The following is a 17,675-nucleotide window of genomic DNA, read 5'->3' as shown; positions in this document are numbered from 1 at the left end:
CTCCATGCGGGGCTAGTAAGTCTGCAACACCTCTCTAATATTTGTTGATTCTTTTTTTTTTTAACAAAGGTGTTGCTGCACATTCAGGGTCTCAGCAGGTAACAGTGTCTAGGTAGAATTTAATAACGTCATATAAAAAAGGTGGAAAAACCCAAATGTCCACCAACTGGCAAATGGATTAAAAATTGTGGACTATCCATAGACTGGAACACAATTCTGAAAAGGGAACTACTAATACACAACGTGGATGAATCTCTAATACTGGCTGCTTTCACTTATTCTATTACTATTTCTTAACCTGGGTGAGGAGCCAATAGGTGTTCACTGTATAGTTATTTTTAAATCTTAATACATATAAGATATTCTTTTCCATAATAAAAACCAAGAAAAAGTTAAATGAAATAAAATGAACAGTGCCTAATATGGTAGGTAGGCATACAGTAAATTTTTAAAAATTAATTAATTTATTTGTTTTCCCTCTTCTCCCCAAACCCCCCAGTACATAGTTGTATATTCTAGTTGTAGATGCTTCTGGCTCTGCTATGTGGGATGCTGTCTCAGCATGGCTTGCTGAGCAGTGCTAGGTCTGTGCCCAGGATTTGAACCACTGAAACCCTGGGCCGCTGAAGTAGACCACACAAACTTAACCACTTGGCCATGGGGCTGGCCCCAGTAAATACTGATAAAAAAAGTTATCAGCATGAACTCCTTCACTTTTGTCCATCTCAAAATGTTTGTCTTTCTTTCTGGTTATAATTCTTCCATTCCATAGGTAACTCTATTAGCTGTGTTCACAACAGAAACTCATTCCCATCTAATTCTCTTCATGACCTTACTTGCTCAATTATCCTTTTTTTTGAGGAAGATTAGTCCTGAGCTAACATCTGCTGCCAATCCTCCTCTTTTTGCTGAGGAAGACTGGCCCTGAGCTAACATCCATGCCCATCTTCCTCTACTTTAAATGTGGGACGCCTGCCACAGCATGGCTTACCAAGCGGTGCCATGTCCACACCCGGGATCCGAACCGGTGAACCCTGAGCAGCCAAAGTGGAATGTGCAAACTTAACCACTGCGTGACGGGGCTGGCCCTGCTCAATTATCCTCTTTTATTTTCAGTCTCTTTTTTCACTTGCTTTTCTCTTTGGTCTACAAAACAAACCCACTCTAAAAAGGGGGCCACTAAATTTATTCTGTTGTGGCAGACAGTAAACATTTTAGGCTTTATTGCATATTCTTCTTTTTAAAACAACCCTTTAAAAATGCAAAAACCGTTTTTAGTTAAAAGGTCAGATGTGGTCCACTGGGCAGGTTTACCAAGCTTTCTTCTAGTATCAACAAACTTCTCAATTCTGCTACCCAGTATCAATACTATCCTCTCAAATAAAGTAAATTTGGCACATCCCTGTCACGTACCTAAGCACCATATTAAGGTTTCCTTATTTTTTCATCTCATTTAATCCTCGCAACAATGCTATGACACGAAAGTTTTAGTACCTTCGTTTTACAAAATAGGATATTGAAGCTCAGAGAGTATAATGAACACCAGAATTGTTTTTGTAACCAATTTCTCCATGTCCAAGTCTAGGGCTATTTCCGTTAGATCACACTACCTCTCCCTCTCTTCACTGCCATTTACCTGGGAAACAGAAATCTCTAATTGTGATTTCTACTTCTTTACTGTAATTAGTACTTATTTTCTTATTGCATAGTCTTTCAAAATCTGACTTCCACCTTCAATGCTCTATGAAAACAACTTTCCAACAAACCCAATGACACTTAAATAAAAAACATACAAGTATTATTGTATCAACTGACATTTAAATATGGGGAAAAAAATGATGCAGCCACTTTAGAAAACAATCTGGCAGTTCCTCAAAGTTAAACAGTTACCATATGATCACTATTCTACTCCTAGGCATATCTCCAAGAGAACTGAAAACATATGTTCACCAAAAACTTGTACACAAATGGTTATAGCAGCATTATGCACAATAGTCAAAAAGTAGAACAATCCAAATGTTCATCAACTGAGGAATGGATAAACAACATGTAGTATATCCATACAATGGAATAATAGTCAGCCATAATGAGGAACGAAGTACTGATTCATGCTACAACATGGATGAAAGAAGCTAGTCACAAAAGGCCGCATAGTATATTATTTCATTTATATGAAATGTCCAGAAAGTAGATTAGTGGTTGCCAAGGGCTGGAGAAGGCTGAAAAGGGGAACGACTGCTAACGAATATAGTGTTTCTTTTTGGGGTGATAAAATGCTCTGAAACTAGATAGTAGTGGCGGTTGTACAAGCTTGGGAATATACTAAAAACCACTGAATTGTATACTTTAAGAGGGTAAATTTTATGGCATGTGAATTATATCTCAATTTTAAAAATAAAAAAATTTACCTAGAATCCTTTACTCCAATTGTTTTCAATTTTCTTTGTCTTTTTATCATATGCATATGTGTGGATATAATTTTAATTCTCTTTTGTCGTCAATCCAAAATCATTTTGCCATGCTGCTACACAATCATAATTACGTAGTTTTATATTTTATGGAAACAAAATATTTCACTAATAGACTACAATTTTAGTATCGTTGAATAAATTATTTTCACTTTTTCAATATTAAAAGTGTATTTCCATCACTAGACCTAAGCATAGAGATTCCCTCTCTTTTTATGGTATTTCCTTAACATAAGTTCCTAAAAATAGAATTACTGAGGTAAATGATAGGTGACAATTTTTATGGCTCTTGAAATAAAATGCCAAACTGTCTTGCAGGTCTGATGCAAATTTATACCATCATTAGAAAAGTATGAGCAAACTAGACTCCACCATAAGGTAACCAAGATACGGTGTTCCTATTTTTTAATTTAATATACTGCAAATAGAAATATGATAAATACAATAAAGAAAATGTTAAGTTCTTTCACTTAGTTGGATCTATTTCCGGACTCTATATTGTTTCACTGACATAATTACGTGCTTGTGGTTTTATAATAGGTTCTTACATTTGGTAATATGTTCTTTCCTCATCTTTTTCAAACAATTTTCTGATATACCTGTTTAAATTTCTACACATAGTTTAGAATACACTTGACAAGGCATCAAACTTGTGAAACTTCTCAGGGATCTGAATAATCAGCATTGTTTAGGAAGCACTCCCAAAGAGCCTCCCTTAGAAAGGGACCCGTCTATGTTCTTTCCCACCATCCTGTACATATCTATAGCATAATTCATATAACCCTGTGTTCTACTTGTTACTCTTTTCTATTTCCTCCTATATGACTTTGGAAAACTAAACAAAAAGACCATCTCACATCTCCGTATCATAAATTAATGGTATACAAAAGTGTATCAAAAAAATGTAGGCTGAATGAATGAATGAATATATCAAAGACACCACTTGCATGAGTCAAAACAGCAATTACTGGGGCTGGCCCCGTGGCCGAGTGGTTAAGTTCCCGCGCTCCGCTGCAGGCGGCCCAGTGTTTCGTTGGTTCGAATCCTGGGTGCGGACATGGCACTGCTCATCAGACCACGCTGAGGCAGCGTCCCACATGCCACAACTAGAAGAACCCACAACGAAGAATACACAACTATGTACCGGGGGGCGTTGGGGAGAAAAAGGAAAAAATAAAATCTTTAAAAAAAAAAAAAAAAAAACAGCAATTACTGCTTGGCACTATATTAGGAGCTGTGGGAAAAACAAAGAAAGTAGGAAACATTGTCCTGCTTCCTAGGGAATCTAGAAACTAAAAGGGGGGCTGGCCCGGTGGCGCAGCAGTTAAGTTTGCACATTCCGCTTCTCGGTGGCCCGGGGTCCGCCAGTTCGGATCCCGGGTGTGGACATGGCACCACTTGGCAAAAGCCATGCTGTGGTAGGCGTTCCACACATAAAGTAGAGGAAGATGGGCATGGATGTTAGCTCAGGGCCAGTCTTCCTTAGCAAAAAGAGGAGGACTGGCAGTAGTTAGCTGAGGGTTAATCTTCTCAAAAAAAAACTAGAAGGAAGGGAAATTAAAGGCAGACTATTAATACATAATTTTGGAGACTATGTAGGATTATAACTGAACAATGATTATGTAATTAATGTTGTTACGAATTTAATAAAGAGTACAGAGAAGAATGAGTACAGTAGGAGCTGCGAAGGACTCTTGGAACTTGAGATGGGCAGGAAAGTACTAAGAGGATTTGGGATAAGAGGAAAACAGAGGTATGTTATAGTCTTTGGGTAAAAAACGAACAAAGGCATGAGGGGGAATTAGGTATACGGGAGTCATGTGCCTATCCATTCTGCAAACAGACAACTACTTTTGCCCAAAAAGTTTATTTTACGCAGCAAAGAATTAAAATAATTTTACCTGGAGTTCTCCAAGTTTCTTAGATGTTGGTGAAACAATGGTAAAAAATCCATTGATGTGATGGGTTGGAGAAAGCTGGGCTAGTCCACTGATCTGAACTCTACCAATTGGAAGATGATCAAGTTTGGTGATTACTTCCAGCACCAGCACAGCCATATCTAATCAAAAACAATTACAACATAAACAGATATTTTTCATTTACTTTATTTATTTAGGAAATGGGGATGGGACATATGTTAGAAAACTTTATTACTGAAAAAAATTACTTTAGGGGCTGGTGTGGTGGTAAGGTTCATGTGCTCTGCTTCAGTGGCCTGGGGTTCACGGTTTCAGGTCCCGGGTGTGGGCCTACATATCGCTGTCAGGCCATGCTGTGGCGGCAGCACATACACAAAAAATAGAGGACGATTGGCACAGATGTTAGCTCAGGGACAATCTTCCTCAAGCAAAAAGAGGAAGATTGGCAAGACATGTTAGCTCAGGGCCAACCTTCCTCACCAAAATAAATAAATAAATAGGAAAAGCTTCTAAATTGGAAAAAATTTTTTTAAATTATTTTATTTTCAAATAGATCACACACTTATCATATCAATCTGGTGGTAGAGAAGAGTGAACCCAAGATCAAAAGAACAATAAAGTTTTAAAGAAGAATGAAAATACTTTGCATGGAGGAAAAAAATTACATTGAATAAAAATATTAAGTATATCAAGCATAAGGAAAATACCTTTAAAAGAGTATTTTTTCAACATTTGGCAAGAACTCAGGCTTTGGTTTTGAAATATAAAAGCAACAATTCTCAGTTCTTTTATTCTCACCATTTCTAGTTTGGAATTGGACAAAGGGCTTCTCTTATATAGATGCAAGGGTCTATCTCTGCCTCCCAGGAGTATCTAATTGCTTACTCCCGAGTTATATACCTGGAACACTAAAATACTCAGAGCACCTGGAACTAAGAAGAATAGAAATAAACTCCTTAACTGTATTCTTAGAATTAGTTGCTCAGACTTAATACCTTCATGGTCCTAATCTACAGCAGGAGAAATAAAATACATGCATATGGACTCTGAGATTATTTCCGGACAGTATAACTTCTGAATATTTTCTTACCAAAGTTGAGAAAATGGTTCATTTTCACCATTTGTTCAATTCTGTAGTGAAAAGAGTATAGGACTTAGAAGACCTGTGATTGTGTCATGGCTCCAATATTCACAAGCTATGTCTGTGTAAGCCACAGCTGTCTGCAAAACAGGCATCATAATACCCCCATCATGGCTGTGAGAGGAACGGGGGTATTACAAGTAAAACACGTAGCAGTGTCCTCTCACATGATAGTTGCTTAATAGTTGTTACATGACTTTAGGCAAATTACTTAACATACCACAGTCCCTGTCTTACCTACTCACGGAAATTATCTGAAAACCATATGAGCTAAGAGATAAAAGTGCTCTGTAGACTATAGAATGATGTGCGTATGCAGAATAAAGGAAATGTACCAACATTTGTTGGCTATTTACCAACAGCTAGGCTCTTCACGTCTCATTCTCCTAACAACTCCATGACACAGTTGTTTCTGTCTCCATGTAAGGATAACACTGAGGCTCAGGGAGGTAATGTAACACTCCTAAGTTCACCCAGCTTTAAAGTGACAAAACTAGGCTAAGAGTTCCACCCAACTATAAAGAACACAACTCCATGCTGCTTCATTATTTATTACCTCTAGAGAGAAAAAACTTAATTCCTAATGGGCTTCTGACCTCTATCCTTCACTTTTGCTGTGGACTTAGAATCCCCGTTGTCCAGCATTATTCCCACCCCTAATGCCTTTCATGTTCCTACTGACTGAATCCTATCTGATTAAAGAGAGGCAAAAATCAAGTGGCGAGGCTCAGTGAGGAATCATAATTTTCTTAGTTTCTACTTTAACCTTCCCATGCTCCAAACATTTTCATGGCTATTTCCCATAAAGAGATAAAAGGGAAGGGAGGAAAGATGCAAGAGAGTATGAGGCATATCTTAGAATCCTATGATCTCTCTATTTCCCGAGGCAGTATAGCATAGCAACACCAACCTAAAGTTCAGGTGCCAAGCCTAATGCATTCTGTATTATCCCATAGGATGCTCAAATAAATGTCTGACCTATTGATTATCATACTAGTAGATATCTTTTCTCCTACTGAGGAATTTCTAATAACTCTTCATTTGTTAAATTATATAAATATCACCTAAGGATTTAAGTTTTAGGTGTACAATACCCAGAGCATCTATGGGTGGGTATCGTTTACTAGCACTTATCACTTTCTACCTACTATTGCAACTAAACTTCTGTCGACTCAGCTAGAATTAGATGCCATTCTGGTTAAATTTTTAAATTCATTTTTGTAATCCCCATAGTGCCTAGCACAACATCTAGCACATATAGATCCTGTAGATCCCTGTAGAGGATCCTTCCCTTCTCTGCAAAACCTGTATTACTTACTCACTAACCACTCATTTGGCATTTAGCATGTATTATCTTGTACTATTAGTAAATTTTATATCTATACCTTCTATCCTCGAGCATAAGGAAAGTAAGACCCAGAACAGAGGCTGCAGTTACTACTTAAAGAAGTATGATGTAGTCAAAAGTGCATGAGTTTTGGTGTCAGACAGAAGTGGGTTCAAATCCTAGTTTCGTCATTTATCAACTATATAACCTTACAGAGTATTCATTTCATCTCTCTGAACCTCAGTTTCATTATCTACAAAACAGAGAAAATATCTATCTTGCGGAGTTATTAAGGATTAGAAATAATATGTATCAACCGCTAGCACATAGTATAGTCTCAATAAATGGCGGCTATTATAAAGCCTCTTTTGATTCCTCAGTAATTAACAATGTCGCAGATACTATGTACACAATAACACCTATTGGGAACAACATAACCACATGCTTACTAGGCCTGCAGGTGAAATGCTAAGACAAAAATATACCTGTTAGATAGGAGGTAAACTGCTTTGGACCACAGCGAATAGCATAACGTGTAGTTGTTCTCACAGCTTTTGGTTCAGTCTGCAGTGCGTCCCTGGGACAAAAGAGGGTTCCATCCGATGTTTCTCCCCACCATCTCACTCGGACAAGAACAAAAGTGGGAGGCTTTGCAATCTTCCATATGACTTTATTAACAGTAAGTTTCAGAAAGCAGCGTAGCTGGCCTTCAACCAGAGGCGGTAAGCTTGTAGATGGAGAAATGTCACTCAAACCTGTGGAGGAATCCAAGAACACTAAGTCAAAATTTAGACTATACATGGAAAACATATAATCTGCTTCTTGAATGAAAACACACAAAAACATTTTAGTCTCTAAAGAGAGAAGGCTTATCCCAACCTATTCTAATACATGAGAAATAACTAGGACACCAGACTAAAGAATAACCTATCTGGTCACTTAAGACACCTTGATATCTAATTAGTATTTAGGGTTTGATTCAAGTTCTTGTAAGTAAAGAACATACCAACTTAAGACATGCTAATATGAACTCCTCTTCAATTAAAAGATACCATTTGAAAAATACAAACATAATGATATAGTAGATAGGTTTTTAAAATCTCAAAAATAGTTGAAATTTTTCTTCTAAGTACCGTTGTTTTGATTATTGCAATGTCCACAGTTATGTCATCTTTACCTAACTCTCTTACTTTAAAACCATCACTAGGGCTGGCCCAGTGGCGCAGCAGTTAAGTGCGCACATCCCACTTCAGCGGCCCAGGGTTCGCAGGTTTGGATCTCGGTGCAGACATGGCACTGCTTGTCAAGCCATGCTGTGGTAGGCGTCCCACATATAAAGTAGAGGAAGATGGGCATGGATGTTAGCTCAGGGCCAGTCTTCCTCAGTGAAAAGAGGAAGATTGGCAGCAGTTAGCTCAGGGCTAATCTTCCTCAAAACAAAAACAAAAAAAACCATCACTAAATATAAAACAGCAACAATTCCCTTCACTCAACTCTCAAATGATTCAGTCTATACCATACAACTCAGCATTTCAATAAAGACCACCTTAAAGTGTGTATGTCTTTTCTTTCCTGCCAACAATATAGTCAACGAGCACAGAGACTATCATCTTCATATTCTGCCACTATTTTTTAGCAAAGTGCTCGGTTCACAATATTTATTGGCTTTTATAAGATTTATTGGATTTCAGACAGACAAAATCTAAATGAGGCAATTACTCATGACTTTCTATAAAACTTTCCATTAATGACCCTGATTGTCTTCCATTCACAGTATCTTAGAACCAAGACCTGGAAGAGATTTAAGAAACATTCCTATATTACACATACCTTTCCATGCCTCTAACTTTTCCCTTGGGGAGTGGTCATGCCACACAAGAAGAAAATATACTGGAGTCTATCAGATCAGGAATGTATATAACTAATTCTTTGGGTTTCTAAAGCGAACATCCTCTCTGCTCTCTACAGTGGAGAAAAGACCCACCATAATCTTTACGGATAACTAGTTTCAACTTAAAAATTATACACAGGTGTGTATATGAACATTATTGCATATGCATATGGTATAGCGAGAAGGATATTCTTACGTTATTTCTATTGCGACTTTCCTCCTATCAACCAAATATGCTTGACTGGTTTAACACAGGGAGCATCAGTATTGAACACTTCCACGCTTCTGTCTCATATCCTCCCATCATGCTGGCAGGAAAGACACTACTTCAAAACTGCCTTAATTATCTTTAAACAGCTTGGAGAAGATTCATTCCCAGACTGTAGCTTCAGTCCTCAACCCAATGGCCTAATGTACTATTACTATTCCTAACACCTCTTTGCCTGTAATGTAAAAAGGCAGTCACCCAATTTATTTTGTATCGTTTTTTGAGGCAGCCCTGTAGAGATTCAATTTCCAGTTTCCTGATCTGCCTTGAGTTTCTGGAGTGACTGTTGTCGCTGCAGCTAACATTTCCCTACTCTCTTGATGAGCTTGTTTCTCCTCGAGCTTACTAACCTGATAACATCCTCTTGCTACACACTCTTCCCTCACCTCAAATCCTTCAGAGATCTTCACGCCTTCAACCCCACCCCAGCCCTATCACACCCTGTCATGCCCTTCTTCCTTTCTCATCCACAACTATCTTTCCCAACTCCTGCTTATAGCCTTTCATGCCTCATGATTGTCTCACACTTCACTCATTCAAATAACATTTACTGAGTCCTGCTTTGTGTTAGTTCTTGGGGTCTCAGTAATGTATAAAACGTGATCTTGGGGGCGGGGCCAGTGGCGCAGCGGTTAAGTGCCCACATTCCACTTCTCAGTGGCCCAGGGTTCACCAGTTCGGATCCTGGGTGCGGACATGGCACCACTTGGCAAAAGCCATGCTGTGGTACACATCCCACATATAAAGTAGAGGAAGATAGGCATGGATGTTAGCTCAGGGCCAGTCCTCCTCTGCAAAAAGAGGATTGGCAGCAGATGTTAGCTCAGGGCTAATCTTCCTCAAAAAAAAAAAAAGTGATCTTTGCCTATTAGGATTACTGACATACTTGCCTCACCAACTTATGTTTCTTCCAGTCCCATGTGGACCTCCAAAGCCATATCCAACCCCTCTACACACATTTAACTGTTATCAAAAACACACCTAAATCATGGCAATGTAATGTACAGCACCATGACTACAGTTAATAACAGTGTATTGTGTATTTGAAAGCTGCTAAAAGACTAGATCTTAAAAGTTTTCATCACAAGAAAAAAAATTTTTTTGTACCCATGTATCAGATGACGGACGCTACCTAGAGTTACTGTGGTGATCATTTCGCAATATATAAAAAATCCAATCATTAGGTTGTACCCCTGAAAAGAATATAATGTTATGTCAATTACATTTCAACTTTTTTTTTAAAACCTAGAATTTTTTTGTTCCCTTCCTCTAGAAGCGTCCTACCTGTACCTTTTTAGCCCTCACCTCGCCACATTTATTCGCCCTCTTTGCCCCCCTCTCCAGCCCCTATTTCCATTCCATTCCATTTTGGTGGACCAACTGCTCTGTCTTTTAACCTTTTGATTCCTGGTTATTCTCTCTTCTCTGTCTTTTTTTTTTCGTAGGCCGGTGTCGGGGTCTCCCTAGAATTCCCTCTGTTCCCCTAACTCCGCCCTATTACGCTTTCCTCGACCTTTAGGCTCTCAGGTTACCTCTTTTCTTACGGCCATGGCCGCCCCCAGGCCCTTGGCCTTTTCGTTGTTTCATGACGAGCCCGAGCTCTTCTTCACCAGCTCAACTCCGACCCCAGCACCCAAGCAGTAGCCTCCCGCCATCCTTTCCCACAGCGCCTGCGTTCCCTGGTAACCGGCGCCGCCGGGCAGCCTGGGAGGCAGGAAGACGCGGCTCTTCCTCTAACAGTCTCTGGGAAGTGGTGAGAAAAGAAGGCGCCAAGACTCTTTCCCGCCAATAGACTACAACACCCAGGATGCTTTGCTACACTACCTCTGAGGGGTTGGAGGCTGTCGCCTACATCTGCGCAAGCGCAAAGGGATACGTCTGTTGAGAACTCCATTGCCCAGGGTGCATTGTATTCAGGAGCGTTTCTCTTTCCGGCGAGGATCGTCGAGTTTTCCGCTTGAGGTCTGAGGGGTGGGCTGACTCCGTTACCCAGCTTCCTTTGTGGAGGGCTGTTGCGCACTTCCGGTGGAAGTGCTGAGGAGAGGGGGGGTAGCCGGTGGGCGGTGGGCGGTCCTGCCGGTACCTGGGTGCTGTCCAAAGGCGACGGGGCGTCGCTTAGGGGAGCGAGCTGTGACCGGTTGGGCCGCCCTTAGCGTGGGACGAAGCTTCGGCTACTGTTTTAACTATCTGCGGCCTCCCCTTCATGTCGGCCCTCGAGAAGAGCATGCACCTCAGTCGCCTGCCCTCTCGCCCTCCTCTACCCGGCAGCGGGGGCAGTCAGAGCGGAGCCAAGATGCGAATGGGGTACGTGACTCGTACCCCTTCTCCCTGGAGGCCAGGCCCCGGCCATTGGAGGATGGTGTCTCTGGGCGTTGAGAGCGGCACAGCGAAGGAGGCTACGGTTAGGAGAGAATGTTAGCAGCGGCCTGAGACGTTTAGATGGAGTGGAAGGCAGATTTGGGGACTAGGGCAGGCGCCAAGTCTATGGAAACTGGAGGACATAGTATTGAAGTGAGAAGGGAATGAGGCAGAGATTGAGGAAGCTGAGAGGGTGATTTAAGAGAGGTAGGAGGCACCTCCAGCAGAAGGGATGGAGGAGGATGGAGGAAAGGGAGTAGTGCCGAGACAAAGGTGGCGAGGAATCTGCCAGGGAGGGTTGAAGGAAATGGGGGTGACTGAGAGGAAAGTTGAGGGGACTTAGGGGAGCAACTAGGGAAAGATTTGGGAGGAGTAAGAAGAGTGTGAGAACTAGATATGAGAAAAGCTGAGGGAAATAGAGAACACCTGAGGCAGAGTTGGAGAAGGAAAGAGAGCTAGGAGCAGAAGGTTCTAGAGAGAGTTCCTAGAGGTGTAAGAGGCAGATTCAGGGAGATGAGGGGGTGACTAGGAGATTTGGTCTCAAGGGAGAACTGAGAAAGCTTGGGGAACAGGCCTAAGGAAAGATGGAGAGCATAGCCAGGAAGTCTTTTAAGGATAGTAGGAATGTGCTGAGAAGTGAGGGTAGGAAATAAGGGGAGGAGTCATGAGGGAGAGGGCTGAGTTGCTTAGAGAGTGGCCATGGGCTGTAGAAATTGAGAAATGACTAGGAATGGGGTTTAGTGAATCGAAGTGCTGCCGAGAGGTGAGGGCTGGTAAGCTCCAAGAGGAAGATTTGGGCCGTTGGCTTTTGCTGGGCAAATAGGTCTAATGGAAGCTATGTACTGGTTTGATAAGACTCAGAATTAGTGAAGTATTGAGAGTAGCTATTTATGATATCTTGGGGAGAACTGTTTACTGGGAAAGGAGGAGCTGTATTGAAGAGATAGGCTTTTGGAGTTTTAGGTTGTTGAATGGCTTGTGCCAGGTTAGAGTTTACTTAGGTGTAGGAGAGAGAGTATGAAGAGTTGAACAGGGGAGAGGTAATTGCTGGAAAGCAGAGAGAATTGAATTGGCACTTGGTTTTGAGTGGTATTTGTAGTATCAGATAGGATTCTAGTGGCTGTAAAGAGAAAAGAGGAAGAATACTTAGGTATGAGGTAGTCAAGTGTGTGTGTTTGGGATTCTAGACATAGGTTGGTAGGTATTCTTGGAATAAGGACTAGAGAAGAGAAACCTTAGATTCTGAAGAAGTAATGTGTACAAAAACTGATCAAAAAGGAGATGAGGATAGGAGATGCAGTACTGTGAAAGTAGGTCTTAGGAACAAAGAGAAAGGAGAATCCTGTAAATTAAAACAGTGGGGTGGAGGAGTGATGAGAATGATTGGAAAAACCAAGGAAAGAAACTAAGAATTGAGGTGGAGGCCTGACTATGGTACACAGTAGAAAAATCGGAAAACGTGGACAGAAGGAGCTAAGTTGATGGATGCACGGTAGAAAGAGGTGGTAGAAGGCTACATACAAGGTAAAATGAAGATGGTTTTGGCTTTGGAAGACAGCAGGGTAGGACTGTAACATGAATAAGGTGGATCTGGAAACTGATCCATAACAGATTATGGGGGAAAATTAACCTAGAATATAAAATTAATGTAGCAGTTATTGTTGACGTGTGTCTTAATTGCTGCATTTCTTAAACTAAAATCTGATCTTTCAGTATACCAGCACTCTTATAAAAATATCTAAAAATATTAGCTTTTAATGACTACGCATGCTTCAGATAAGTTTAATTAGAACTCAGCTTCTCACTTTGTCAAAACAAGTTATCTGAAGATGAAGAACTGGAGAAAAATACTAAGAGAAAATAAAGGGAAAATCTTCTGATTAGAAGATTGTGTAGTTATAATTTATCATCTTTAAGTAGAAGCTTTGGTCTTCGTAATTTAGGTTAACTGCTTATCCTGGTAAATAAAGTTCTTTAGAAGGATGCTTCTTTATAGTATGGTGAAGAGAAGAGCATATGTTGGTGAATTTTGTGTGGTCCTCAAGTGGCTTATTTTCCTCTATTCTTCTTTTCTTCTTTGGTGTTGAAACGTAGGCGGGCTTCATCTAAGTCTAATGTTAGTGATAGTATAGACTCTCTCCCCTCTAGAATCATAAAGCTGGAAGAGAGCTTTGAAATGATCTCATCGCACCACTTCACTGTATAGTTAAGGAAACTAAGACTCAGAGAATTCTGTAAGGTAAACTAGGAGGCAGGGGACGGTATTTCCTCTTAATAAATGAGAAAACTGAAACTCAAGTTTTCCTCATAATAAGGCACCCTCTTAGAAGCTTAGTGGTAGGGCCACTAAGGACTAGGACTTGGCTCTCTGGACTCTAAGACCCATTGTGTTTTTTGGATTCGTAGTTGTTATCCTGGCAATACTTAATTTGTGGATCTTATTCCTTTGCAAATACTATGGGGTTCAGTCTTTTTTCCTCCATCAGTTCTGATTTATGAAGTCTCACTTTCACCAATTTCAAAGCATCCTTCTCTCTTTCTCCTACACACTTGCTTTTTTTCTTATCTTCCCATCTTTTTCCACTCCCACATCTCTCTCTTACTCAAGCTGGGCCTGTTCTGTTGACAGTCTCTTATATGACTTACTCTTTCAATTATTTTTCATAATCTCTTGCCTTCAATTTCACTAAACCTTACGTAGATGTGTTTGCCTATTTAGGGTGGTTTTGAGTTTGTGATTTTTCTTGAGTTTCCATAATTTAGTTTTCCAAATTGGACTTAGTAGTGCCAGAGTATTGCTGGATAATGTAATAATAGTAGTTACTTTTTTTTTTCTCAGTAAGTGTAGTATGCCATGCATTGTACTAGGAGCTTTATGTATGTTATTTTATTTAATCTGCCCATAGCTGGGCAAGGTGGATATTTCCCTGAATTTATTATAAGTAAGGAAATTCAGACTTGGAGATTAAAGGTTACCCAACTAGTATGTGGCAGAACCAGGACTCAATCTAGGTTTAGTCTCTAGAATCTATTCCCTTTTCAGGACACCAACACTCTTTCTTGGGTAAGACTTGAAATCCTGGTTTTATTGTTCCAAGATAGATGCCAGTAGATGATGCCAAAAACAGTGGTTTTGAGCTTTTTAATTAAAACTTTTGGAGGTACTCTGATTTGGGATCCCTGCTTGCAACTGGTATCTTAGTTTGTTAGGGGGGCCATAACAAAAATGCCATAGACTGGGTGGCTTATAAACAGCAGAAACTTGTTTCTCACCGTTCTGGAGGCTGGGAAATCCAAGAGCAAATCACCTGCAGATTCCGTATCTGGTGAGGATGCTTCCTGGTTCATAGACAGCAGTCTTCTGGAAGTGTCCTTACAGGGCTCTGTGGGGTCTCTTTTAGGAGAGCACTAATCCCATTCATGAGGGCTACACCCCCATGACCTCATCACCTTCCAAAGGCCCCACCTCCAAATACCATCACATTGGACATTAAGATTTAGCATGAATTTTGAGGGGATACAGATGTTCAGTCTCTAACACCTGGTGTGCTTGAGTATGTTTTGAAAATCACTGCTAGGACATTCTATTACCATTAGAGAGACTATAGATTATTAAAACCGTTCATTTTTCAACATGTTTTTGGTTTATCAATAGTACTACATTTCTATAATTATCTCTTAGATTTCTACGGTGGTTTAGTTGACATGTATATGTTAGTGCCTTTTATTATCTTATGAAGTAAATTAGGGCAAGGGTTAATATTTTCTCTTAATGAGAAAACTCAAGTGTTCATTGACTTGCCTAAGATCGCAGAATCCTTAAGTGGCAGAAACAAGATTTAAATCCAGACTTCAGATTTTTAGTTTATCGTCATTCTTGTTATATTCTGGTGCAAAGGGATTGGTGTTTAAAGTGATATAGATCTGAGTTTGAAGCCCAGCTTGAGTATTTACTCTGAGTTAAGTCATTTAACCTCTCATAATGTTTCCTATCTCTAAAATGGGGATACTTCTGCTTACCTTAGAGTGAGATAATACAAGAAAAGCACCTATGCTTCCTGACACATAAGCTCTTAAGGAATGATAACTAGTAAATTATTTTATATTGAGAACTGTAAGAAAGGCTTATTCTTTATGAAGTAGAAGTTCTCCTTTCAATTTCTTATAAAGTCCGTTTTTTCCCCTCAAGCTGTGTGTTTATTCATATCTAATTAGTCTTTCATTCAACTTGCTAAGTTTATTATGGATATCAGGCCTCTTAGGAAGGCTGTAAGGAGCTGTTCACACAAATGGAGAAATAAAGGGCAAAGTGAAGTGATTTGCTCAAGGTCGCATACTGTATTACTACATGAATTAAGTCCTAGTGTTTCTGTTGTTGTTAGTTATTTTATTTTATTTTTGAGGAAGATTAGCCCTGAGCTAACATCCATGCCCATCTTCCTCTACTTTATATGTGGGACGCCTACCACAGCATGGCTTGCCAAGTGGTGCCATGTCTGCACCCGGGATCTGAACTGGCGAACCCCAGGCCGCTGAAGCGGAACGTGTGCACTTAACTGCTTCACCACCGGGCCATCCCCAGTTATTAATTTTTTTAAAAAAATTGTTATAATTCACATACCATAGAATTCATCCTTTTATAGTGTACAGTTAAGTGGTTTTTAGTATATTTAAGCTTGTACAACCATCACCACTAATTCCAGAACATTTTCGTTGTTCCATAAAGAAACTTACCTGTTAGCAGTCACTCTCCCCTCCCCCAGTCCCTGGCAACTACTGGTCTACTTTCTGTCTGCATATATTTGTCTATTCTGTAGATTTCATATAAATGAAGTCATACAATATGTGGCCTTCTGCAACTGGCTTCTTTCACTTAGTGTAATGTTTTCAAGGTTCATCTATGTTGTAGCATGTATCAATACTTCATTCCCTTTTATTGCTGGATGATATTACATTGTATAGATATACTGCATTTTATTTACTCATTTATCAGTTCCTGGACACTTGGGTTGCTTCCGGTTTTTGCTATTATGAATAATGCTGCTATGAACATTCACATGCAAATCTTTGTGTGGAAATATGTTTGAACTTCTCTTGGGTGAATACCTAGGAATGGAATTGCTGAGTTGTATGGTAAATTATGTTTAACTTTTGTTTGCTTTTTAAAGATTGAGCTAACATCGTTTGCCAATCTTCTTTTTTTTTTCATTTCTTTTCTTCTTCTTCTCCCCAAAGGCCCCACTACATAGTTGTATATTCTAGTTGTAGGTCCCTCTGATTGTGCTGTGTGGGACACCACCTCGGCATGGCCTGATGAGTGGTGCCATGTCGACACCCAGGATCCGAACCGGGGAAGCCCTGGGCTGCTGAAGTTGAGCGTATGAACTTAACCACTCGGCCTCAGTGGCAGCCCCAATTATGTTTAACTTTTTAAAAAACTGCCAAACTGTTTTCCAAAGTGGCTCTTTGAAGCTCTTTGTGTATTAGGAATATTTTCTCTTTGTGTTAAAAATATTTTTCCAACTTGCCATTTTACTTTATGATATTTTTTTGCCTTGTAAAAAGTTTTGTTTTTAAATTTTAGTCTACTCAGATCTGTCAGCATGTATTTCTTCTGGATTTTGAGTCACAGAAAGACATTTCCTTCTCCCAGGTTACAAAGGAATTCATATATGTCTTTTTCTAGGACCTGTATGGTTTATTTTTTACATCCGTTTTAAGTTTATCTTGATGTGCAAAGTGAGGAACAGATCCAATTTTATGTTTCCAAAGGCTGTCTAGTTTTTATAACACCATTGTTAAAAAATCCTTTTCCCGGGGCTGGCCCCATGGCTGAGTGGTTGCGTTCGCACGCTCCACTGCAGGCAGCCCGGGGTTTCGTTGGTTCAAATCCTGGGCGTGGACATGGTACTACTCATCAAACCACGCTGAGGCAGCGTCCCACATACCACAACTACAAGGACCCACAACGAAGAATATACAACTATGTACTGGGGGCTTTGGGGAGAAAAAGGAAAAAAATAAAATCTTTAAAAAAAAAAAGGTATATAAAAAAAAAATCCTTTTCCCATTATATGAATTTCACCTCAATAAAAATTAGCCATTTTTCCCACTGATTAAAATGACATCTTTGTCATATACCACATTTCCACATAGATTGGGGTCTGTTTATGAAGTTTCTTTCCTTTTCCATTGGCTTGTATATTTTTTTATGTGCCACTACTACACTTTTAATTAGAGAGGCATTATTAATATGTTTTAGTAGATGGTAAAGATAGCTTCCCCCTCATTCATTTTTAAGAT

The 17,675-nt window shown here is 39.8% G+C and overlaps 2 protein-coding genes across 23 annotated transcripts in view; one reads left to right on the top strand and one right to left on the bottom strand.

Annotated features, from left to right (window-relative positions):
* C2CD3 (C2 domain containing 3 centriole elongation regulator) overlaps nucleotides 1-10,980 on the bottom strand; it is a 133,813-nt gene extending 122,833 nt beyond the window's left edge. For 12 of the 21 annotated variants that reach the window (XR_011541545.1, XR_011541546.1, XR_011541547.1 and 9 more), the window contains exons 1-3: nucleotides 10,547-10,823; nucleotides 7,341-7,610; nucleotides 4,370-4,527 (exon numbers count right to left, since the gene is read on the bottom strand). Coding sequence is in view for 12 of the 21 variants with exons in the window: in XM_070625818.1 (XP_070481919.1) it covers nucleotides 4,370-4,527; nucleotides 7,341-7,610; nucleotides 10,547-10,601 (483 nt within the window). In the remaining 9 variants the exon portion in view is untranslated. The other 9 variants (XM_070625819.1, XM_070625829.1, XM_070625824.1 and 6 more) reach the window with 4 other exon arrangements.
* Nucleotides 10,540-17,675, top strand: part of PPME1 (protein phosphatase methylesterase 1) — a 71,931-nt gene continuing 64,795 nt past the window's right edge. The window contains exon 1 of one of the 2 annotated variants that reach the window (XM_008540433.2): nucleotides 10,540-11,318. In XM_008540433.2, coding sequence (XP_008538655.1) covers nucleotides 11,218-11,318 — 101 coding nt within the window. In that variant the 5' untranslated portion in view covers nucleotides 10,540-11,217. The remainder of the gene's footprint in view (nucleotides 11,319-17,675) is intronic. The other variant, XM_070625841.1, reaches the window with a different exon arrangement.

Source organism: Equus przewalskii, chromosome 6 (genome assembly GCF_037783145.1).
Source record: "Equus przewalskii isolate Varuska chromosome 6, EquPr2, whole genome shotgun sequence".
In the NCBI taxonomy this organism is placed as follows: Eukaryota; Metazoa; Chordata; class Mammalia; order Perissodactyla; family Equidae; genus Equus; species Equus przewalskii.
This window is presented reverse-complemented; position numbering and strand designations above follow the sequence as displayed.